Source organism: Vanellus vanellus, assembly GCF_965231255.1.
Source record: "Vanellus vanellus genome assembly, chromosome: 33".
NCBI lineage: Eukaryota > Metazoa > Chordata > Aves > Charadriiformes > Charadriidae > Vanellus > Vanellus vanellus.
Window position 1 is genome coordinate 141,009 of NC_138938.1, and position 24,282 is coordinate 165,290.

The following is a 24,282-nucleotide window of genomic DNA, read 5'->3' on the forward strand; positions in this document are numbered from 1 at the left end:
GGGAAAAACCCCAAACTGAGGGATTTTGCCCCGATTCCTGCCGGCTGGAGGAGGTGGGAGGGGGAAAAACCCCAAATTGAGGGATTTTGCCCCGTTTCCTGCCGGCTGGAGAAGGGACAACGGGGAAAAATGCCAAATTTGAGGGGTTTTGCCCCGTTTCCTGCCGGCTGGAGGAGGTGGGAGGAGGAAAAACCCAAAATTAAGGGATTTTGCCCCGTTTCCTGCCGGCTGCAGGAGGGTGTGGGGGCGTAAGGCCTCGTCCGGGCTGCGCGGAGCATCCTCCAAGTTGGGGCGAAACGATAAAAAACGGGGAAGAAAAAAAGTCATAAAAATCAACCCAGAAAAACACTCCCCCCCCCCCCCCCCAAAAAAAAATCAAGAAATTAACAAAAAAAAAAAAAAACCAAACCCAAAAATGCCACTCTGGTCTGAATTTCCCCCCCCCCCCAAAAAAAAAAGGATTTGAGGGCGGGGGGGAAGTGAGGTTTTTAGCACGCTGCGGTGGAGCGGGTGTAGGCGCCTCGTTTTTGGGTGGAAAAGCCGGGAAACGGGGCCGGGGGAGGGGCGGCTTTGTCCCCTGGAGGGGACGGGGTCCGCCGGTGTCACCCCAAAAGCCACCGCGGAGGGGGGGGGAGGGGACACGTGGCAGTGTATCCCCCCCCCTCTCCAGCCCCGTCCCCGCAGGAGAGAAATAAAACCATCGCGCGGGAAAAAAAAAAAAAAGAAAAAAAAGGAATTAAAATAAACTCCCCCCCCCCGCCCCGAAATGATTAAAAAAAAAAGGAAAAGAAGTTGTTTTTTTTTTAAAAAAAAAAAAAAAAAAGAGGGAAAACACCCCGAAACGAAAAGGAAACCGCGTGGAACGAGGGCACCGTGGGGTGGTCGGAGCGGAGGATCAGGAATTGTTCTGGTTTTGGTAAATAGAGGCTTTTTCCTTCAGCAGATCCAGACACAAGTGGCAGCTCCAACTCCCTGCGGAGAGAGAAACCACGCGGGAGGTCGGCTTCCGCCCTCGTTAGCGGCTTCGTTAAGGCCGGGTTGGGGGGGGGGGAGTCCTCATTAGGGGCTAATTAAGCAGCCGTGAAGCCTCGTCGAGATTTGGCGTTGGTTTTTTAGGCGGTTTGGGTCTCCCCCCCCCCCCCACTCCACCACGAGGGAAGAAGAGCGATTCCTCTCGGATTTACCATTTTTGGGGGCGCGAGTGATGTCAGCGGCGGATTTTGGGGTGATAAAAGGCTTTTTTGTTTTTTTTTTTTTTTTTCCCCCTTTCCGCATCTCCGGCGGAATAATTAAAAGGAGGGGAAAAAGGCGCGATGGACAAACCACCTCATTTTCGAGCGCCGCTGCAGAGATTGCGCCTCCCCCTCTCCGGAAAATCGCGGGTGGGAGCGGGGTCCCAGCGGACAGATATATTTTTGGGTTGAATTCTGCTGGTTTTGGAGCGTTTCCGCAGCGGAGGGGGTGGGACTCACCTTCGGGCGGCTCCGACATGGGGGGGGTGAGACAGTACATGTGGTAACCGCGGTCACAGTCGTCGCAGAAGAGCAGTTGGTCCTAAAGCGAAATGGGGAGAAAAAGAGAGAAAACGACAAAAAAAAAAAAAAAAAGGAGGTGTGTGGGGGGGAAATGTGCATAATTTAACCCAAATGTCGGCTGAAGGACAACGGGGGGGGGGGGGAAGAGGGGACGGGAGACCCTCTCTGTCATCCTCCGAGCACTGTCGGAGCCACCAGGAAGATGTCGAGATGTCCTCCGGAATACCAAAAGCACCATCTTTTCCCCCAAAATATTATTTTGCCGTGTCGTAGACTGCTAAAGGCCAAAGGTTTTTCCCCAAAAAGACTCTCCGGTGTCCCACAGATGACGAAAAGTCAAAGATTTGCCCCCAAAAAGACTTTCCTGTGTCCCACGGACAACTAAAAGCCAAAGATTTGCCCCAAAAAAACTCTCCTGTGTCCCACATATTACTAAAAGTCAAAGATTTGCCCCAAAAAAGACCCTCCCGTGTTTTACGGACTATTAAATCCCAAAGATTTCTCCCCCAAAAGACTCTCCTGTGTCCTACAGATAACTAAAAGCCTAAAGATTTGCCCCAAAAAGACTCTCCTGTGTCCCACGGACAACTAAAAGCCAAAGATTTGTCCCAAAAAAGACTCTCCTGTGTCCCACAGATGACTAAAAGCCAAAGATTTCTCCCCAAAAAGACTCTCCTGTGTCCCACAGATGACGAAAAGTCAAAGATTTGTCCCAAAAAAGACTCTCCTGTGTCCCACAGATGACGAAAAGTCAAAGATTTGCCCCAAAAAGACTCTCCTGTGTCCCACAGATGACGAAAAGTCAAAGATTTGCCCCAAAAAGACTCTCCTGTGTCCCACGGACAACTAAAAGCCAAAGATTTGTCCCAAAAAAGACCCTCCCGTGTTCTACGGACTATTAAATCCTGAAGATTTCTCCCCAAAGAGACTCTCTCATGTTCTATGGAATATTAAATCCCCAAAATTTGACCCCAAAAAAGACTCTCCCGTGTTCTACGCACTATTAAATCCCGAAGATTTCTCCCCAAAAAGACTTTCCCGAGTCCCACAGATGACTAAAAGTCACAGATTTGCCCCCAAAAAAGACCGGGGGGTGCCCCGCTCCCCCTGGGGGGGGGCAATCACATCATTTTGGGGGTCACTCCCATCATTTTGGGGATGAATCCCGTCATTTTGGGGATCACTCCTGTCATTTTGGGGATCAATCCCATCACTTTGGGTGTCACTCCCATCATTTTGGGGATGAATCCTGTCATTTTGGGGATCACTCCCGTCATTTTGGGGATCAATCCCATCACTTTGGGTGTCACTCCCATCATTTTGGGGATGAATCCCGTCATTTTGGGGATCAATCCTGTCATTTTGGGGGGGTCCTCCTGTCATTTCGGGGGGTACCCCCATCATTTTGGGGGTCACTCATTTCATTTTGGGGGCAATCACATTATTTTGGGTGTCACTCCCATCATTTTGGGGTTGAATCCCGTCATTTTGGGGATCACTCCCGTCATTTTGGGGATCACTCATTTCATTTTGGGGATCAATCCCATCACTTTGGGTGTCACTCCCATCATTTTGGGGATCACTCCCGTCATTTTGGGGATCACTCCCGTCATTTTGGGGGGCACTTTTGTCATTCTGGGGGCAATCACGTCATTTTGGGTGTCACTCCCGTCATTTTGGGGATCACTCCCGTCATTTTGGGGATCAATCCCGTCATTCTGGGGGGCACTTTTGTCATTCTGGGGGCAATCACGTCATTTTGGGTGTCACTCCCGTCATTTTGGGGATCACTCCCGTCATTTTGGGGATCACTCCCGTCATTTTGGGGGCAATCACATCATTTTGGGTGTCACTCCTGTCATTTTGGGGATGAATCCCGTCATTTTGGGGATGAATCCCATCATTTTGGGTGTCACTCCCGTCATTTTGGGGATCACTCCCGTCATTTTGGGGATCACTCCCGTCATTTTGGGTGTCACTCCCGTCATTTTGGGTGTCACTCCCGTCATTTTAGGGATGAATCCCGTCATTTTGGGGATCAATCCCGTCATTTTGGGGATCAATCCCGTCATTTTGGGTGTCACTCCCGTCATTTTAGGGATGAATCCCGTCATTTTGGGGATCACTCATTTCATTTTGGGGATCACTCATTTCATTTTGGGGATCAATCCCGTCACTTTGGGGATCACTCCCGTCATTTTGGGGATCACTCCCGTCATTTTGGGGATCACTCCCGTCATTTTGGGGGGCACTTTTGTCATTCTGGGGGCAATCACGTCATTTTGGGTGTCACTCCCATCATTTTGGGGATCACTCCCGTCATTTTGGGGATCACTCCCGTCATTTTGGGGGGCACTTTTGTCATTCTGGGGGCAATCACGTCATTTTGGGTGTCACTCCCGTCATTTTGGGGATCACTCCCGTCATTTTGGGGATCACTCCCGTCATTTTGGGGGCAATCACATCATTTTGGGTGTCACTCCTGTCATTTTGGGGATGAATCCCGTCATTTTGGGGATGAATCCCGTCATTTTGGGGATGAATCCCATCATTTTGGGTGTCACTCCCGTCATTTTGGGGATCACTCCCGTCATTTTGGGGGGCACTTTTGTCATTCTGGGGGCAATCACGTCATGTTGGGGGTCACTCCCATCATTTTGGGTGTCACTCCCGTCATTTTGGGTGTCACTCATTTAATTTGGGGGGCAATCACGTCATTTAGGGTGTCACTCCCATAATTTTGGGGATGAATCCCGATAACTTTGGGTGTCACTCCCGTCATTTTGGGGGTCACTCCCGTCATTTTGGGTGTCACTCCCGTCATTTTAGGGATGAATCCTGTCATTTTGGGGATCAATCCCATCATTTTGGGTGTCACTCCCGTCATTTTGGGATCACTCCCGTCATTTTGGGGATCAATCCCGTCATTTTGGGGATCACTCCCGTCATTTTGGGGATCACTCCCGTCATTTTGGGTGTCACTCCCGTCATTTTGGGTGTCACTCCCGTCATTTTGGGGGGCACTCCCGTCATTCTGGGGGGCACTCCCGTCATTCTGGGGGCAATCACGTCATTTTGGGGATCACTCCCGTCATTTTGGGGATCAATCCCGTCATTTTGGGGATCAATCCCGTCATTTTGGGTGTCACTCCTGTCATTTTGGGGATGAATCCTGTCATTTTGGGGATCACTCATTTCATTTTGGGGGCAATCACATCATTTTGGGCGTCACTCCCGTCATTTTGGGTGTCACTCCCGTCATTTTGGGATCACTCCCGTCATTTTGGGTGTCACTCCCGTCATTTTGGGTGTCACTCCCGTCATTTTAGGGATGAATCCTGTCATTTTGGGGATCACTCCCGTCATTTTGGGGATCACTCCCGTCATTCTGGGGGGCACTTTTGTCATTCTGGGGGCAATCCCGTCATTTTGGGGGTCACTCCCGTCATTTTGGGGATGAATCCTGTCATTTTGGGGATCACTCATTTCATTTTGGGGGCAATCACATCATTTTGGGTGTCACTCCCGTCATTTTGGGTGTCACTCCCGTCATTTTGGGATCACTCCCATCATTTTGGGTGTCACTCCCGTCATTTTAGGGATGAATCCTGTCATTTTGGGGATCAATCCCGTCATTTTGAGGATCACTCCCGTCATTTTGGGGATCACTCCCGTCATTTTGGGGATCACTCCCACCACTCTGAGGTTGCCCCAGTCATTTTTGGAGGGTGGGGGCGGGGTGTAAATGCGTTCCCCACCCCCTACCCCTCCCGGCGCCGTTTTTGGGGTTGGTTTTTTTTTCGTTTTTTGTTATTTTTTTTAAACTCACGTCGTTCTCGGAGGTGCCGCAGATATTGCAGCACTTGCACTCGATGCACTGCCAGCGGTACGTCTTGACGGCCGCCATCATCACGGGGGTGAACTGCAGGCAGGAGGGGTGCCCTGCGCGAGCGGCAGGAGAGCGGTGAAGGCGGGAACGCCGAAAAAAACCCCAAAAAAACCCAAAAAACCCCCAAACCCCACTTTTTCCCCCACCTCTGACTCAAATATTCATCATTTATTTAGTTATTTTTCTCCCCACCTCCGGCGCGGGCGAAAACGCCCCGGACGGATTTTGAGCCGCCGCCGTAGGGAGGGAGGATGGTGTTTTTTTTTGGTTTTTGGTTTTTTTTTGGTTTTTTTTCCTCCTTACCTGATCTCCCGCAATCCGAGCACGAGACCAACTCCTCCGGTTGTCCCGTTTTCTTGTTGATTTTGGAGTCTCCCAAACAAAAATCGCAGTAGTTGTTGGGCAGAGCTAAACCGTCGGGTCCTTTCTTGGCTGGAGAAGGGGGGGGGGAAAACCAACCAAAAAAAAAAAAAAAAAGAGCGGGAGAGACGGATTTAGCCGCAGGACGAAAAGCTTTCCCTACGGAGCCGGGAGAAAACACATCCCCGGCGCAAATCCTGACGCTCGGAAAAGTTTTCCGGAAGCATCGGGGAAGGGACGCTGCTCCCTCCCAGCCCTGGGCGATTTTGCGGCTTCGTTGCCTTTTTTTTTAATTTTTTTCTTTTTTTTTTTTTTTTTTGGGGGGGGTGGGGGGGATTCGCTTACATTTCTGCTCCTCCGATCGCTGGGAGACGGGAGTCGGGGGTTGGGAATCGTCTTTGTCGTCGCCTTCTTCCTCGGCCAAGTGGGAGTGAGCGTAGTGGTAGCTCAATCCCGGCCGGTTCTTGTAGCGCTTCCCGCAAACTACGGATAAAAACGGGGAGAGGGGATTGGGGGGGGGGGGGGGGAGGGAAAAGCGTGAGCTCAAATCAGCGGGGGGAGAGAGATGCCGAAACCCCCAAAATCATCCCATCTCCCGGGCTCCGAAGGCCGACCTCTCCCGCCCACTAAAATCACCTGGAATTTAAGAAAACCGCTTCGGAACGCCCCACGGAAGGGATTCGGCAGCCCCGGCCGCGGGAGGGGGATACCCACCGCCTTCCCCCCCCCCCTCCCGTTAACGACGGCAGCTCGTTAAGGGGCGGCGTTAAAGGAGCGAAACTCACCCCGCGGCCATCAACCCAACCGGCAAAACCCAGGCGGAAAAATAAGGGGGGGGTCAAGGGTATTTCCTTCCCCCCCCCCCCAAAAATCACCTCCGTAAAGCAGCCGGGTGAAAAAATCGCGGCTGTTTTCACCACACCACGAAGGGGGAAAGTGCTTTTTGCCTTTTTTTTTTTTCATTTCATTTTATTTTTTAGGGGGGGGGGGGGGGGAAGAGGCCGAGGAGGGAAACGGCAGCCGCCACGGGGGCACATCTCGGTTCCGCTCCCTCTTGGCTCCTCCAAACCTCACATCCCCCCCCCCCCCCCAAAAAAAAAAAAAACAAACCTCGGGATCACCCTAAACGTCACTGATTTGCCCCTTTTTCACCCCATTTCTTGCGGGGTCGGGAGCTTTCACCTTCGGTCTAGCGGTAGGCGCTTCCTCGGGGAAGACCTCGGAGCACCTACGGACCGGGGAAGCCCCTTTCCCTGCCGGGGAACGGGCTCCCGGCTCACCGTTACCGCTTTTCCGGGTTTTTTGGGGTTTGTTGGGTTTTTTTTGGGGGGGGCATTTTAGCCATCAGGCTCCGAGGAGACCCCAAAATCCCCTTTTAGCCCCGAAGGAGCGCGGGCAGGATGAGCGCGGATGCGTCGCGCCCTCCTCCAGCCGGCGGCGAGGACGGGGATGTGGGGTGAATTCCCCCCCCCCCCCCTAGAAAGAGCCGGAGAGGGATTTACGGGATCCGGTGGATGTTTTTAGCGATTCCCCGGATCTTTCCACGGGGCGCAGGCAAATCAGGGGGAACAAAAAAATAAAAATAAAATTAATAATAATAAAAAAAATCGCTTTGGGATGAGATTTCCTGTTCCTGGAGCTTTTTTTTTTTTTTTTTAATATCCCGGACTTTTCCGGATTCAATTCCGGGTTCATTTGAAACCTGGAGAAACCCCACCGGGGGTTTGTATTCCCCTCTCACGCCGTCGATCCGCTCCAAAAAATAAGGAGCGGTTTGGGGAAAAAAGCGGCGGCGGTTCGGCCGCGCGCGGAGAACGGGGTTTGAAATCCCCTTAAGAGCGCCCGAACGCAAACACCCGACGTCGGGGGGGGGGGGGGGGGTGTTTTTTTGGGTTTTTTTTTTGGGGTTTTTTTTTTTTTTTGGGGGGGGGGGGGTGGTGGGATAAAAGCCGCAGAGATTCCTCCCCCGGGGAAGGTGGGGGGAAAACCGCTCGGCCTCGGCGAGTGGGCAAAGAGCGCGGCGAAAGAAACGGGGGAGAAAAACCGAAACCCAACGACCCCAAAAGCAGCAATGACGACGTTATCACAACAAATTCTGACTTTCCGGAGCCAAAGGAGGGGCACGACGGCGTCGGCCCCGCCGAGTCGCCAAGGCGGCGGTTTGGTTTTTTTTTTTTTTTTCTTCTCCCCAAACCCCCCCCCTCCGAGTTTAAAATTCACCTTTTTCCCCCACCTTAAAAAAAAAAAAAAAAACAAAAAAAAACAAACCAAAAAAAAAAAAAAACCCCAAAAAACCAAACCCTGAGATCTTAAACCGCCGGTCGGGTTTTCTCCTCCCGAAGAGGGAAGGGAGAGGAGCCGCCGCCGCCGCGGCGTTTCTTCGCAGCCGCGTCGCCGCCGTCCGACCCGCGCCCGCAAACTGAGCCGGTTTGGGGCTTTAAAAAAAGCCAAAACCATGAGGATTTTTGGGTTTTTTGGGTTTTTTTTTTGTTTTTTTTTTGGTTTTTTCGGCGAGGAAAGCGGCGTTTCGTAAAAGGAAGGCGGCACATCCCGAGCGGGCGGGAAAGAAGGAATTTTGGTGGAAACACTGTGGGGGTTTTTTAATCCGCCGCCGCAGCGGGGTAGAGGAGGAGGAGGGGGGGGGGGGAATTAATCTTTGTTTTTTTCTCTGTCCCCCCCCCTCTTTTTGGGAGGCCGCTCTGCCGGCACGCACGACCGCTCTTCCCCGCTGGAAAAAAAAAAAAAAAAGTGAAAAAAAAATAAAAAAAATAAAAAAATAAGGGTCAAGCGAACGCGGAGAGAGAAGCCGCCGAATCCCGCTGCCGGCGGGGAGGTCGGCTTTGACGTCGCTCGGTGGCCTTTCGGCTTCTCCCGCGTTTCTCCCTCCCCTCCAACTTTTCCTTCCCCCCCCCCCTCCCCCTCCCCTCCCCGCAGGCTCCAGCAAGGTTTGGCGAACCACGGGAAGAATTTAAATAAATAAATAAATAATTACATAAATAAATAAAAAAACACCACCGCACCACAAAACCACACCGAAACCCTAATTTTCAGGAGAAGAAAGGCAGGAAGGAAATAAAATAAAGCAGACAGAGAGTGGACTACCTCGATCGGGAGGTTTCAAGGTATGCTTTTGTTTGTAACTATCTGAAAGACAGAAAGAGAGTCGTGAGAAAAAAACCAAAAAAAAACCAAAACAAACAAAAAAAAAAAACCCACACGCACACCAGGTCACGCACACGCACCCACGCCAAGCGAGAGAGGGACTCTTTCTTCAAACGAGAGGGGGGAAAAAAAAAAAAAAAAACAAACAAAAAAACGAAAAAAATAAAAAAAAAAAAAAAAAAAAAAGGAGGGGAGGAAAACCACAAACTGGTTTGGGGTTGGGAAGGGGGGTTTGTTTGGGTGTTTTTTTTTTTTTTGTGGGTTTTTTTTTTTTTTTTTGGAGGGAAGAAACTAGCGTCAGCTCTCGCAGGACAGGAGGAAGAAGAGAGAAAGTGTAATTTCAAAGCCTCGCTCACCCCTTTTTGGTTTTTTTTTGCTCCATTTGCCCTTTTAAATTGCCTTTTTTTTTGGTTTTTTTTTTGTTTTTTTTTTTTCCCAGCTCGAGGAGGAGGAGGAGGAGGAGGAGGAGGAGGAGGAGGAGGAGGAGGGAGGTGAGGAGGAAGAAGCAGCAGGTAACCCCCCCCCCCCCACCCCGGGGGCCGGGAAAGTACAGCCTCGGAAAGAAATTCCTCCTTCCCCGGAGCTGAGGAGGTTTTTAGGCGGAGGAAGACCAGCGCACGGCGGCAGTCGCGCGTTTTCACAGCTACGGACTCGTTAAGTGGTTTTTAACGAGGCAGGAGAGCGCGAGGGGCAGGGGGAGATGAGGGTCGGCTTCGAAACCAGTCCGACGGACACGGATCCAACTGGAAAACCAGCCGGGAAAAGAGGGAAGGGGGGGGAGGGCTGTTTTTAATCTTTACGGGGGCGTTTGGAAAACGGGGAGAGGTTTATCCTCGTTTCTACGCGTCGGGCGGATGCACGACCCTTCGCTCCGACCACCTTCGACCGTCAGAGGAAGGCCGAGAGTCCGAAACGTTCGAAAACCACCCTCCCCTTCCCCGGATGCTTAAAATTTACCTTTGGAGGTTAAAAACTCAAATTCCAGGAAAAAAAAACAAAACAAAACAAAACAAAAACCAACTCAAAAAAAACTCCAAAAAAAACTCCAAAAAAAAAAACTCCAAAACCCCCGAGGGCTCCCAAAAGCGACACAGTCCGGCTCCGCTCCCAGGTCCCCCCCTCCCCCCTCCCCCGGCGAGGAGAGGGTTTTTTTAGCACTCACTGTCGCAAGCGTAAGGTTTATCCCGATCTTCTAATATCGCCGCATCCAACTTCTTGCGAGCTCCTCCGACGCCTTTGCCCTGGGGAGGGGGGGGAAATAAAGAGGGGGGGGGAAAAAGTTAAGGTTTAGGGTAAAATTGTGAGCTCAAACGGCTCTGTGGGGGTGAGGAGGACAGCAGCGGTGATCCGGAGAAGGAGAAAAGCGCGATCCAACAGTGCCACGTAGTGGGTACAGCCCGAAAGGGCCGTTGGAGCTGAAGGCATCGACGGAGCGACCCAAATCCTTCGGTTTTAAAATTAACGTTAAATTAACGGCTAACGGACGTGGGGTATCCAAGCCGCCGCCGGGGTGTCTTTTCTCCCCCATTCCGCCCGGCGGGGTGAAGCGACGTCCGAGTTTTTCCCCCCAACGTGAGGTTCGATGCAAAGCCCCGGGGAGTTTTCGGCACCGGCAACGTTTCGGATTTACCGGGAATCGCCACCGAAACAACACCAGGACTCGGCCAGACCAACCCGGCTGCCCTCACCTTGGCTTTCCCTTTCCCTCTCCGCTTCGGCGTATCTTCTTCATAGTCTTCATCGTCCAAATCGTCCAGGAAATCATCCGGCTCCAGAATCCGCTAGGAAAGAAGAGAGGGGTTATTGCAAACAAAATCGCGGGCTCGGACGGAGGGGAAATTTAGGGGGGAAAAATTAGGGAGCGAGATACGTCAGCGCGGCGGCAGGTCGCCCGTCGGCAGCCGAATCCGTTCCGCCATGCAGAAGGAGGAGGAGGAGGAGGAGGAAATACATGATCATTTGGAGGAAACAGAAGGGATCCGGTCCATTTTATCCCCTCGGAAAAAAAAGTCACAGAAGGGCCCAACACGGCGCGAAGGCGCTCGAAGAAAAGAGTGTGTAAAAAAACTGTGTGTGGGGGTGTAAAAAAAAAAAAAGGCTTCGGTGGTTCCCAACGCCCGCAGCGGGGTTAATCCGTACCAAGCCGGGCAGCGATCCGCTAAGCTGAAGCTTTCCGCCCTACGGAGCGCAGCCGCCAAAATAAAAAAAAATAAATAATAATAATTAAAAAAAAAAAAAAAGCAGCTACGACAGCGGTCGAGGTGGGTTTAAAGCCCGATTTGGCGTTCCGAGGGGGAAAAGGGAGAGCTCCTCCAATCCCGATAAAGCGTCGACGAAGGACGGAGAGCGGGGAAGGTTTTATCCGGCTGCAAGACTTCGGTAGAGCAGTAATATCGGAAAAAAAAAAAAAAAAAGCTTCGGAGTTGCGGTAAATGGGGGTGAAAAGGGGCTGCTGGACCCGAATTATTCAGCCGAGGGGGGAAAAGGGGGATGATAACACCCCCTTTTTTCCGCAGATGATGACAAATCCGCAGTCTCCTCTCTCCCTTGTTTCTCCGAGCTTCGTTAGCGGCCGCCTAAAACCCTTTCACACCACGTAGGGATTAATTGCAGGGAGAGGGGAAACACACCAGCGGGCAAAAAAAAAAAAAAAAATCATGGAATACGCGTAGAAAAACACCCCTTTTCTGGCATTAAACGTGCCCCACCAACCAAGTGCCCCCTTCCCCCCGAATTTTGGGGCCACAAACTCCCTTCCCCAATGAATTTTGGGGCCACAAACTCCCTTCCCCCCTGAATTTTGGGGCCACAAACTCCCTTTCCCCCTGAATTTTGGGGCCACAAACTCCCTTCCCCCCTGAATTTTGGGGCCACAAACTCCCTTCCCCCCTGAATTTTGGGGCCACAAACTCCCTTCCCCCCTGAATTTTGGGGCCACAAACTCCTTCCCCCTGAATTTTGGGGCCACAAACTCCCTTCCCCAAGGAATTTTGGGGCCACAAACTCCCTTCCCCAAAGAATTTTGGGGCCACAAACTCCCTTCCCCAAAGAATTTTGGGGCCACAAACTCCCTTCCCCCTGAATTTTGGGGCCACAAACTCCTTCCCCCTGAATTTTGGGGCCACAAACTCCCTTCCCCAAGGAATTTTGGGGCCACAAACTCCCTTCCCCAAAGAATTTTGGGGCCACAAACTCCCTTCCCCAAGGAATTTTGGGGCCACAAACTCCCTTCCCCCTGAATTTTGGGGCCACAAACTCCCTTCCCCAAGGAATTTTGGGGCCACAAACTCCCTTCCCCCTGAATTTTGGGGCCACAAACTCCCTTCCCCCATAAATTTTGGGGCCACAAGCTCCCTTCCCCCAGGAATTTTGGGGCCACAAACTCCCTTCCCCAAGGAATTTTGGGGCCACAAACTCCCTTCCCCCTGAATTTTGGGGCCACAAACTCCCTTCCCCCTGAATTTTGGGGCCACAAACTCCCTTCCTCCTGAATTTTGGGGCCACAAACTCCCTTCCCCCATAAATTTTGGGGCCACAAACTCCCTTCCCCAATGAATTTTGGGGCCACAAACTCCCTTCCCCATGAATTTTGGGGCCACAAACTCCCTTCCCCAATGAATTTTGGGGCCACAAACTCCCTTCCCCAATGAATTTTGGGGCCACAAACTCCCTTCCCCATGAGTTTTGGGGCCACAAACTTCTTTCCCCAATGAATTTTGGGACCACAAACTTCTTTCCCCAATGAATTTTGGGGCCACAGACTCTCTCCCCCACCAACTGTGGGGCCACAGACTCTCTTCCTCTGAAGTTTGGGGGTTTCTAACCGGATCGTGGGGAAGGGAACATCTACATGACATCGCCGTCCTCCCACTCTCCGGTAGCCCAACCAAACTGGTTGCCAGCCCAAAATCCACCCCAAATCCTTTTGCTGCGGTTAAAAGATGCGGAGAAAGCAGAGGGGAAGAGAAAGGGGGTGGAAAAAATCAGAGCGGTGTCGTGGAGACGTGTGTGTTTTACCCCAAAGGTCCCTCTCCCCACCCGGAGGGGGAACCCCACTCTCTGCCGTACCTTCCGCGCGCGGCTGTTGGTGACGGGGAACTCGCCCAGGCTGTCGTCGTCGATGCGGGGATCCGGGAGGGCGCGTTTCTCCAACGGATCGGTCCTCAACAGGGCTTCCAGGCTGCTGCCGTCCTGAGAAATCAGCCCTTCCTTCTTCAGGGTCTGATCAGTGTCTGCAGGAGCCGGCGGGGGGCGGAAAAAAAGGAAGAGAAAAATCAGTGGGGGAACGGCGGCACGCGCTGAGATTTCCATCTTACCTTATTGCCCCAAAATTCACCCCTTTCCCGCGTGCGAAAAGCGGCGGTGGGAAGGATTTACCTGGTTTGATAGAAGGGAAGGAAAGCCGCGGGTCCTCCGGAGGATGAGCACGGCGTTTCTTCCGCCAGCGACGCGCGGGGTAGGAGTAAAGCTGCCCGGCAGCTAAACCTTTAATTAAAAAAAACCCACCAAAATTATCCGAGGTGACAACACACACCGTCCCCTTGTCCCCAGCCCGGTGTTTTCCCGGCGTACCTGGCCCTCGGTGACGTTTTTCCATCCAAATGTAGCAGTTGCTTTGGGCCACCCCGGTCTGGGAGTCGAGGAAAGGGAGGCGGACGCTCCTCTCGGCGCACAGCCGGGCGTTGTAGTTGTGGCACTGCTCCATGGCATCCCTGTAGTACTGTTCCCCGAGGCTGTGGGGTGAGAAGAGCTTCAGCGCTCACCCCAAAACCACCCCAAGCCCCAATTCCAGCCCCGCCGCGCGGCCACCGGCGGAGAGAAACACCGCGTTTCTTCCCCAACTCCTGCCGGGAGGGAAACGCGGCCCGAAATCTCTCTTCCGCGCAAGGCGAAGACGTGACTTGACGCGATATTTGCGGAGGGCAGAGACGTCCCCTCGTCCAGCCAAAGCAGAGAGACGCGGGGACCGCCACGACAGGCGATTACAGCCTTCCTCGCTGCCGGCAGACGAAATGCGGCATCGTTAAGAGATCCCCTCGGCATTTTTCATGCCCCCGAAGGCTTTAGCGAGAAGCCCGTGCCGGCATCTACGCGTCACTAACGGATTCGAGCGGCGGCGGGCACCTCTCCGGTTTCCTTAAGCGCATTAATTGCGCCCCATCCTCTTTTCTAAGAGCACGACCTCTTCGTGCCGCATCCCTACACTCCTCCTTCCACCGGAGACCATCAAGGCTGCGACAGCCACATCACAGCTTTAATTACAGTAATTGGCATGGCAAGATCTGCCCACCACGCGTGGCAGGGAGAAGGGAAGAGCCGAGAGGCTGTTTGGCTGCTGAAAACCGAGTTTTTCCCTCCCCGGTGCTGGGAGAGGAGACGCGCTCTTTGTTTATATCAATATATATTGATCTTGGCACTTTAATACCAGCTGGAACGACCGCGCAGAGCCCAAGCAGCCCCGAAATCACCCACGCTCCAGAGACGGCTAATTTAGACGAGCGAATAACGAGCCGAAAGATGCCTCGGTCGCCCGCGAGGAAGCACGTGCGGTCCGTGAAATATCTTGCCCAACAGAGGAAAAGGAGATGGGACAAAAAAAAAACGGCTTCGTCGCGGAGTAAAGCGCAAGTAAAAGTCGGACGTGTGGGGAGACGGCTAGAAATTATCAGGCAGAGAGGGAATAACTGAAAAGAAGATGATATTGTTAAATATTAAATGCAAACGAGGATTGCCGGGGTCGTTCCCAGTCAGCCTGCGGTGGAGAAATGGGGTTTGCCTCACCGCACTTGGTGTGACGGCAGCAATTTCGGGAGGGCAAACGGTGTCCCAGCAGCAAGTAAGGTCCCAAAATGCCTTTTTCTCTCTGCTGACTGCAGAGGGAGCCCAAATCCCAGGCTCAGGCGCAGACAACTGTCACGTTCCCGGAGTTTGGGGACGTAAATCCCTCCCGGAGCTTTTAATTTCCTCCTAAATCACCACGTCGCTCCTCGATTGCTCAATTTGCGCCCCGACAAGCAACAACGCGGAGGCCTAAATCTTCCTTATAACGTCCAGGTGAAGCTCTGCCAAGAGGCGGACTGCACAGAAGAAGAAAACTTGGCGTTTATGGTAATACAACCCCAAAAAGAGTTTGGTTGTCCAACTTACTTCTCTCCCGCCGGCTTGATTTCAGAGTTTTGTTGGGGAAAAAAACAATAACGTGCGGTTCTTTTAACTGCAAATTAACGGAGGGCTCCTGGGCAGGGTGAGAAAGGCACCAGGATTTGGCTTCGGCACCAAAAAACCATCATGAAATGGGTTTTAAAGTGTTCCCCGAGCGCTGACGGAGAGGGACCACGTTCAGAGCGGGGATCTCGTCTCCAGCTCCGATGTAGAACCCCATAATTTTCCCTTACACTGCCCGGACGTCTTCGTCCCCAAAATCAAGGGGTGCTTTGAGGCATGGCCGCTCACCGACCCCCATGCGCAAAACCACCTCGAGAAAGTTCCACCAAGGAGAAACGCTGCTTAAAATCTGCGCCAGATGCACAAGCAAAGAGCTAACGAAGCCGTCAGGAAGGACTAATGTGTTTTAAACAGCTCTAACGAACCCGATTATTGCTCCCTGCGGACTCGGCGTGGCTTAGAGCCTTCTACGGCTGCTAAGCAAGTCACAAGTGCCCTCAAGAGCAGCTTCCAGTAAAGCACATCGCGTCAGCGGATCGTTCTGGAAATAACCGGGTGGTTTTATGTGTTTTAGCACTGTCAGGAAGAGATCGTGGCACGGAAACAGCCAGGGAAAAAAAAAAAAAAAAAAAAAAAAAAGATGTGACTACCTCCATCCCCAAAACCGCCAGGAAAAGGCACAGCAGGCTTCCTGATGAGGTGGGTAAGCTGTGCCCATGAGGGAAGCAGAGCGATTTAAACCTAAAAAGTCATCGGAGAAGATTGTTCTGCCCCAACCGCTGCCGTAATCTGGAGAAAAAAATAAAGCAGGAGGGTTTGGCAGAGCAAACTCTTGGCCAATGGTACCCAGAGATACGAAAACAGCTCGGGGAACAGCTTGAAAAAGTAAGAAAACGAAATCCTGCCGCGCTCCTCTCTATCGTCCTCGCTGGCCAGCTACGACCGAAAAAATCCAGCCTCAAAACTCAACGGCAGCTTCTAAAATAAATAAAATACATTCGTGTGACAAAGACGGGCCAGGTGGGACGCCGTTTCCCGTGCTCAGCTTCTCCGAAAGCCGCGGATCCGCAGGGGCGCCAGCGAAGTCTTGTTGTTGTGAAGTGTCTGCTTGTCCATTCGGGGCAAAAAAAAAAAGTCCGAAAAAGGTGTTTTGTGACTCACTGTTTGTGCTTCTCTCAGAAACGATCCAAGAAAGGGGTCCCAAAAAACGCAGCAGCATGTCTGCCCGTGCCCTCAGCCTGCCGGGAGTTTCTCCAGCGGCTTCGCTAACGCATCTGTAGGTGGAAAGGCCGCAAGACGGACGGACCTACGGCCGTCACCTCTCTTAACGAACCCCAGCTCATCAGAGAAGACCCTTAATGGGGTCACCCCTTAATGATGAGGCCTCTTAATGAGCCCTCATCTCACCGGAGAAGACCTGGGGGAGTGCAAATCGCACCCCGTTTTGCGCCAACATCCCACCAAGAAGGAAGGTTTTGGAGAAAACTGCAGCAGGGATGCAACGGTGCCGCGGGTGAGGTGCCGTCAGCTAAAGGGAGATGCCAAAAAAAACCCCGGGAGATGCCAAAAAAACCCTGGAAATGCCAAAAAAAAAAAAAAAAGAAAAACCCAACCCAAAAACCAGGTGATGCCCCAAAAAACCTGGAAACTTCAAAAAAAACACCAGGAGATGCCAAAAAAAAAAAAAAAAAAAGGCACCAAACACCTCCAAGTCCACAAATCCCACCCGGGCAGGATGGGCCTCCCTTATAGGGCTATATAGGGGACCTCCTGCACCCCCCTCGCTATAGCAGGGTGGACAGTGGGGGGCTATATATACCCCCCCAAGGGTATATATACCCCCTTCCCTTGTAGGGCTGTATACGGAGTGGACCCCTACCCTCAGCCTTTATGGGGCTATATGGGGGAACCCCATATAGGGCCGTATGGGGAGGGGAACCTCCATCCCAGTATAGCTTCCCCTGTCACAAGGACATATTGAGGAGCCCCTACACACTCTCAGGGCTCTGTAGGGACACAGCCGTAAAGTAGGGACCCCTCTTCCCCCAGAAGGATCTAGGGGAACGCATATGGGGCCATATGGGGGGGGGGGTGCCTCACTCATAGGGCCACCACACAGGGCCATATAGAGGAACGTCCACACTCAGGGCTCTATAGAGCTTTCCTCACTGGGCCATATAGCGGGGAATGGGACACGGGGGACTGGGCCATATGGGGGGAGGGGGGACACCCCTGGGCTCTATAGGACCTTTCTGAGAACCATAAAAGGGGAAATTCCCCTCTGTCCGGCCCCCTTCAAAGAGCTTTATGGGGGGTAAGCGCACCCCCTGGGACCTGTAGGACCGTCTCACAGGGAAGTATAGAAGTGTATAGGGGTGACACACACATACACGGCCTCTATAGGACACTCTCACAGGGCCATACATGGGGGACCCCCACCCTTTAGACCCTATAGCTCCCCCCCTCTTTGAGGACCCCCACCCCCAGGGCTCTATAAGCCATATGGAGGGAGATATCCCCTCACGGAACCCTATAGAAGGATTCTCTACCTCCCCCCCCAACTCCCCCCCCCCCCCCCCCTCAGCAAAGTTCACCCTGAACAATAAGCGCGCCCCCCTCTCTCCCCCCGCCCCCCCGGCAGACGACACGGAACCCACTTCCCACACCGTTCACACACACACCGGGAAGGGGATGGGGGGGGGAGGGAAACAACGCACTCACAGCTTCACCACATTCTGTACTACCGCCGCCATCTTCCCTCCGCCGCCGGGGCCCTGCGCCGCCCAACGCGCATGCGCGGCGGGAGGGGCGGGGGGGAGTGTATGCGCAGCAGCGGGGTGGGGGGGTGCTCTGCGCCTGCGCAGTCGCACGAGCCCCCCCTGAGCCGTGCGTGGGCGCATGCGCTGTGTGCGCCGCGGCGCCTGGCGCGCCGCGCATGCGTCGTACACCGCCCCCGCCGCCTGCGCGCATGCGCAGAGGGAAAGGCGGGAAAAGCTGAGGGGTGCGGCGCTGGAGAGGGGGTGGGACACAACACGAGGAGCAGAAAGAAAAGGCGATAAGGGAGAAAAATGAAGGGAAAAGGAGAAAAATTAGCGGGGAAGAGGTGGGGTGAGGGCGCAGGAGGACAAATGGGGGAAGTAAACGTGGAAGAGTAAAGACTGGGGGGAAAGAAAAGGGGTAAGAGCGGAGGGATGGAGAGGGCAGATGAGAAGGGGGGTGAGGGATGAAGGTGGATGGGGAAGGACGTGGGGAGGAGGTGACAAGGAAAGAGGGATGAGGGACAAGGAAAGAGGGATGAGGGGAGGATGAAATGAGGGTGGGGGGAGGATGAAATGAGGTCCCCCCTCAGTCAGATCTCAAACCTCCATAGAGATTCTGTACCAGTGTTTTTGACTTAAGCGCACAGTGTTGGTACCACAGCCGTGCCCCAAAACCACCCCACCACCCCCCCCCAGCCTCTTCATCCCTAGAAATTCACATAGGAAATTTACATTTTTCAGCTCTTTTCCCTTCTCATCAAACCTAAATCAACCAAAGATCTCAAAATTCACCCCACAGGGCAGAGAGACAGGCACAAGGTTGCCGGCGTACCCTGCAGTTTGTCCAGCAGCAGCTTCCAGGTGAATTCCTCTCTATTTCCCCTTCTTAATTCCACTTTTTAACGCTGTTTGGTTTTTTTATTTTTTTTTTCCTGTTTGCTGGGAAATGGCTTTTTTTTTTTTTTTTTTTTTTTCCCCTCAGGTGCACCCATGGTTATACAGTGCTTTAAACCTTTCTCTCAGCCCTTCCTCCCCTTAATCCCCGCGCCGGCTGTTCCTCGCGTGCAACTCAGCCGCTTTATTTTCCTGCCCCATCAATAATAAATTAAACAACAACGACAAAAAAAATCAATTTTCTGTCACCGTGATGAATGGTTGTTGCGACGGGGTCAGCGCCCCCGGCCCGGGGAGAGAGGGGGAAGAGTTCAAACGCCAAATGTCGGCGTAGGCGTTTGCCGAATTTATTGCGTCGTTAATCCGCTGCCCAGAAATCTTGGGCTAACGAAGAAGTTGTTGTCGGGGTACGTTGGATGCCAACAGTCGAACGTCAGCCTCTACCCTCCCCCCCCCCCCCCTTAGAGTTAATCAAACCTCTCGTTAACTTTTTCTGCCTTAATCCTCAAAAAAAAAAAAAAAAAAAAGAGAAAAGCTAAGGGGGAAAGAGGTTGTTCTTCGGCACATGCCGGCTGAGTCACAGCGTTCCTGCCCGAGTGACTCACACTTCTTAGAACACGGTATAAAAAAATAAAACACAACGGGGTTTAGCAACAGCTGTTTGCATAAATTAGCAATTTGAGTGATTAATTAGGGACCGGAGGGAGAGAGGGAGGGGGTGAAGGAAGCCCTCACCCTGTGCAGAAACCTCAGGGCAGGGGGAATCCTAAATTTTATTCCTCATAGCTAAAAATTAATTAAAGAAATAGGTTGGAGGGTTTGGTTGTTTGTTTTTTTTTTTTGCAGCTAAGGAGATGACAATACGCCCGGAAAAATGGGGGGGAAAAAATAGGATTGGGCTAATTTCAGGAGATAGCTGCAAAAGAAATCCCCAAAACCTAAAGAGATGACATTACGCCCGGAAAAATGGGGGGAAAAAATAGGATTGGACTGATTTCAGGAGACAGCTGCCAAAGAAACCCCCAAAACCTAAAGAGATGACAATACGCCCCGAAAAATGGGGGAAAAAAATAGGATTGGGCTAATTTCAGGAGATAGCTGCCAAAGAAACCCCAAAACCCTAAAGAGATGACATTATGCCTGGAGAAATGGGGAAAAAAATTAGGATTGGGATAGGTTGGTTTTGGGTTTTTTTTGCAGCTAAGGAGATGACGTTACACCCGGAAAAATGGGGAAAAAAATAGGATTGGGCTAATTTCAGGAGATAGCTGCCAAAGAAACCCCCAAAATCTAAAGAGATGACATTACACCTGGAAAAATGGGGAAAAAAATTAGGATTGGGCTAATTTCAGGGGATAGGTTGGGTTTGGGTTTTTTTTTTGCAGCTAAGGAGATGACATTGTGCCCGGAAAAATGGGGGGAAAAAATAGGAATGGGCTAATTTCAGGAGATAGCTGCAAAAGAAACCCCCAAAACCTAAAGAGATGACATTATGCCCGGAAAAATGGGGGAAAAAAATTAGGATTGGGCTAATTTTAGGGGGTTTATCGCAAATATAGTCTGAGAGGCGGGTGGGAGAGGGCAGCGGTGGGCAGAGAGGGGCGTTGCGGAGGAGCCGCACCTTTTCCCAGCAGAAAAAACCACCCAAATCCAGCAAATTAAAAGCATCTTTTCCCTTCGGCCCCACATAAAAGCAGCTCTCCCGTTTCTCTTCCAGCTGTCGGGAGTTTTGGCGGCGCCGCCGCGATTCCAGCACCGGAGCAGAGCGGGACAATCGGGGAGGGATGGATCCCCTCGGATGCAGCCGGGAACCGTCGAGAGGTGCCGAATTTAATGCCAAATTAAAAGCCGTTAACGTCCCAACTCTTCCCCTCCCCGGGCTTGTAATGAGTGGAAGGAGCAAAAGTGGGGAGAAAAGGGGATTTTGGGCTGTTAACTCCGCGGTGTTATTTCGAAACGTGGGGAAACTGCTGCCCAGATCCGGCAGCGATTATTTCCTAATTGCTGATGATAATTAGGCAGAGGTGCGTGTGGGGCAAACTCAAACATCTTCATCCCTGGCTCACTTTAATTCACTAATTAAGGTGAAATCCATGAAAATAAGCACCCCCTGTGCTGTCACACCCCCCCCCCCCCCCCCTCACTCCGCACAAAGACGTTGTTGGGCCACACAAAAGCACCCCCAAACCCACCCAAAATTATCCATTCCAGGCTTTTTTTTTTCATTCAAATTGTTTAACGGGAGCTGCGGCGTGTTAACGAGAAAAGAGGAGATTGGGAAACGCAGCCACATCTCCCATGGAAATAAATTAAGGGTAAATTAATTACAAACAATACTCTAAAACACCGCTCCCCCCAGGCCCATCACTGGGAGTATTTCTGGTAAGAAAACCCCTAAAATAAATAAAAATAAGTCATCGCCACGTGGATGGGAGTGTTCGGAGGAAGCACCGTTAGTTTAGAGCAGATTGAACCATAACAGCATAAAATCAAATCGAACTTAAACCCAGTGGCTGTCCGGATCGGTTTCAATTAACCTCATTTTCTTAATTAGTTTTGCAAGCTGAAGGCTTGGAAAAAATTGTGGTTTACCCCCAAATTTGTAGCGTTTCCAGCAAAACAGAGTGTTTCGGCCTTAAAAGCGCGAGCGTCCCATGGGGGTAAGAGCAAGCAAGAGCCGGGACGCAGTTGTGTGGTGACGAGCTACGAGCTCGTTAATCTAATGATTCGTTATTTAACGATACCTGTACGAAAGAGCAACCGATGATGTAAAGAAACACACAGTCAGACTCCGGCAAACCAGCGAAAACTCAGCGCGTTCTTAAAAGAGGTGACCTAATTCCTTAACTAAGGGGGAATCCCAGCCTCAGCCTGGGTTAAAACTACCAGAAACGGTTAAAAATGATGCAGTTAATTAACGACGGCATCTAGAAAACGAGGTCCCGCTTGCTTTGATGCCGTTACCGAGTCCAACAGGCTCCTCTTGTCCTCGATTCGGAGATGGGGAACGAGGAGAAAAGCCCTCGCAGTCGGGCGTGAAGTTCTTTTCGTCCCGCCGTCGGCAGAATTGGCATTTCCACTGATTTATTTTTTTTTTTTTAAATTATTTTGGACAAAAAAAAAAAAACCAAACCCGAAGGGATTCGCATTCCTTTCTGCATGCCGAAGCCTTTCACCCCCTCGTTCCTCCGTCCGGCCAAAACAATCCACGCGATTGATGGAGGGCGGCGTCTTTTCGGGAGAATGCGTTTTCCCCGCATCGTGCAGGAATCCGGCCGGTCTTCAGCTTCACAATTATCTTTTTTGTTGGGTTTTTTTGGGTTTGTTTTTTTTTGCATCTTATTTACGACTTGAAATTCCAACCCCAAACTCCACGCGTTTAGTTGTTAAAATACGGCTCGAGGGGGTTTGTCTTTTTTTTTGGCTTTTCCGCGCAGAGCTTTTCGCTTCCACTTAGAGACAGCGCAACGTCTGACGGAGCCTTTGCCCACGTAACCGTTAGATTTACCGATTTTTGCAGATCTTAAAAAAAAAAAAAAAATATTAGATCACGTCGAAGGCTGACGTTTGACATCCCCTCGATGATTCCGGTGGCCGACAAACAGCGAGCGTCACGCCTTCGCCTCGACTCATTGCAAACCGCAGCCCCTCCAAGCGAAAAAAAAACAACCAACCAACCAACCCCAAAACCAAACAACAAACCCCCAAACCCTCCCAAAATCCTCCCGATTTGGGAATTCAACCGACGCCGTTTCATCCCGTCCAGTGCAACAACCGTTTCTGACGGCGCGCTGTCTTATTTTCTACCGCCCGGCGCAGTCCTACGGTTCGATCCGCGGCGAAAAGGTGAAGTGGAAACGGGCGAGCGGCTTCGTAGGGCGGTTTTGATTCTTTTTTTTTGTTTTGTTTTGTTTTTTCTTCCCCTCTCCCCCGCGCTGCGGGAACGGCCGGAGACGCGCGGGGAGCGGCGCCGAGGAGAAACGCTCACGTCTCGTTAGCGCGACGAGCTCTGCGAGAGGAAACACCACAGCGCCGGGTTAGGGAAGGCGCGCCGAGTCAAATTTGTGCTGTAAATTAAGAACCGCTTCAAACCAAAGCAACCAACCCCCCCTCCCCCCAAAATAATAATGATAATTTTTAATCCATTTCTCAACGTCTTTACCTTGAGTCGTCTTCACGTCAAGATTTCCTGCCGGCCCGAATCCGGTAGAGATCCACCCGCTCGCTCTGCTTGGTGTTTCTCCATCACTTGCAGGACGTCCTCCAAAATGGAGGGCCCCAAATCCACGTGGAGGGAGAGGAGGGAGCCGGCGTGGGAGAGGAAGGGCGGCTCGGCGTCACCCTTCTCCTCGGCGAAGCCGTTGGTCGGGGCGGCGAAACGCGAGGCGCAGGGATGCGGCGGCGGGACGGCGCTCCTGCCTTCCTCCTCTTCCTCCCGGCTTCGCGCCGGCGGCGTTTTGTCATCGAGGTGCAAACGCGGCGGTTTCGGCGGGGCTTGCGCCGAGGGCAGCGTCAAGGCCTGCGGTCCCCCGATGACGGGTAAAGAGATGGCGTTTTTAAGGAGGGGAGAAGACGTCTCCGACGAGGGTTGCTCGCGACCGGAGATGGTGGCCGTCCTGGAAAACTCGAACGGCGTCGCCTCGGGGCTGTCCTTGTCGGAATCGAGGCTTCCTTCGGTCCTGGGGAGGAGATGAAATTTGCCTTGAAGGAAGGAGATGTCGCCAAACATGTCGCTTTCGCCGCCGCTGCCGATGTGAATGGTGTGCCGGAAGTCGCCCAAGGGCGGACTGATCATGTCGGAGGAGAGGATGTCGCGGAGTTTCTCCTTCTTCCCTTTCCTGCTGCCCCTTTTCAGGTAGATGGGCACTTTGGTGGACATCTCGCCGAGGAGCCCCGCTCTTCCTCCCCAACTCCAGAGCAGTTTGGCTTCCTCCACCTCGGCAAGGCGGGCTTTAAAAAATAACCTGCAAAATTCCAAGGAAAAAAACAAAAAAAACCCAAAACCAACCAAAAAACAACAATACAAAAAGGGCGGGGGGAGGGGGGAGGAAAAAAAAGTTTAAGAGCAAATTACAACACGGAGGACGGAGATCCTCAACGTCAACACGTCCCCGGGAAATTAATTCCAGACGCTCTCCGGTTCTCTATCGAAAGTTCGTTGGCTGCGTTATCGATACCAAAACAACTCAGGTAATTAAATCCAGGCACGCGCCGCCTCTCCTTCAAGATTCGTTCGGTGCGGAAGGCCAAAAAAAAAAAAAAAAAAAAGGAAAGAAATCAGGAATGGGGTCAGAGCTGGAAAGCCAAGAGGATTTGCGTTTTTAGGGGGGAGGCTGGAGTTAAAGGTTGGGAGAGCAAAGCATTGGAAAGTGGGTTTTCTGGCTCAAAAAAAAAAAAAAAAAAAGAGATTTTTTAAAATTTTTGTTTCCGTTCCCTCTCCTCTTGGCCACGCGTAACGCGGCCCCACCCAACAACACGCTAAAATAAAAAATAATAGAGATTAAGGCGGGAGGGGGAA

General features: G+C 52.0%; 2 protein-coding genes across 3 annotated transcripts; both read right to left on the reverse strand.

Annotated features, from left to right (window-relative positions):
- Positions 1 to 400: 400 nt before the first annotated feature.
- DPF2 (double PHD fingers 2) lies at positions 401 to 17,880 on the reverse strand. Of its 2 annotated transcripts, XM_082496927.1 has the most exons (12): positions 17,833 to 17,880; positions 13,519 to 13,679; positions 13,324 to 13,431; positions 13,015 to 13,178; positions 10,635 to 10,727; positions 10,109 to 10,187; positions 8,887 to 8,928; positions 6,130 to 6,267; positions 5,728 to 5,856; positions 5,365 to 5,477; positions 1,473 to 1,554; positions 401 to 972 (listed from the first exon to the last, which is right to left on the reverse strand). In XM_082496927.1, the coding sequence occupies exons 1-12, from the start codon at positions 17,862 to 17,864 to the stop codon at positions 896 to 898; spliced, it is 1,218 nt and encodes a 405-aa protein (XP_082353053.1). In that variant the 5' UTR covers positions 17,865 to 17,880; the 3' UTR covers positions 401 to 895. The 2 variants fall into 2 exon arrangements, with proteins under 2 accessions (XP_082353053.1, XP_082353054.1); XM_082496928.1 differs by lacking the exon at positions 8,887 to 8,928.
- Positions 17,881 to 21,847: 3,967 nt separating this feature from the next.
- Positions 21,848 to 23,948, reverse strand: CDC42EP2 (CDC42 effector protein 2). The gene is made up of 3 exons (XM_082496908.1): positions 23,839 to 23,948; positions 22,927 to 23,728; positions 21,848 to 22,773 (listed from the first exon to the last, which is right to left on the reverse strand). Exon 2 carries the CDS (start codon positions 23,641 to 23,643, stop codon positions 22,939 to 22,941), a length of 705 nt encoding a protein of 234 aa, XP_082353034.1. The 5' UTR covers positions 23,644 to 23,728; positions 23,839 to 23,948; the 3' UTR covers positions 21,848 to 22,773; positions 22,927 to 22,938.
- Positions 23,949 to 24,282: the final 334 nt, after the last annotated feature.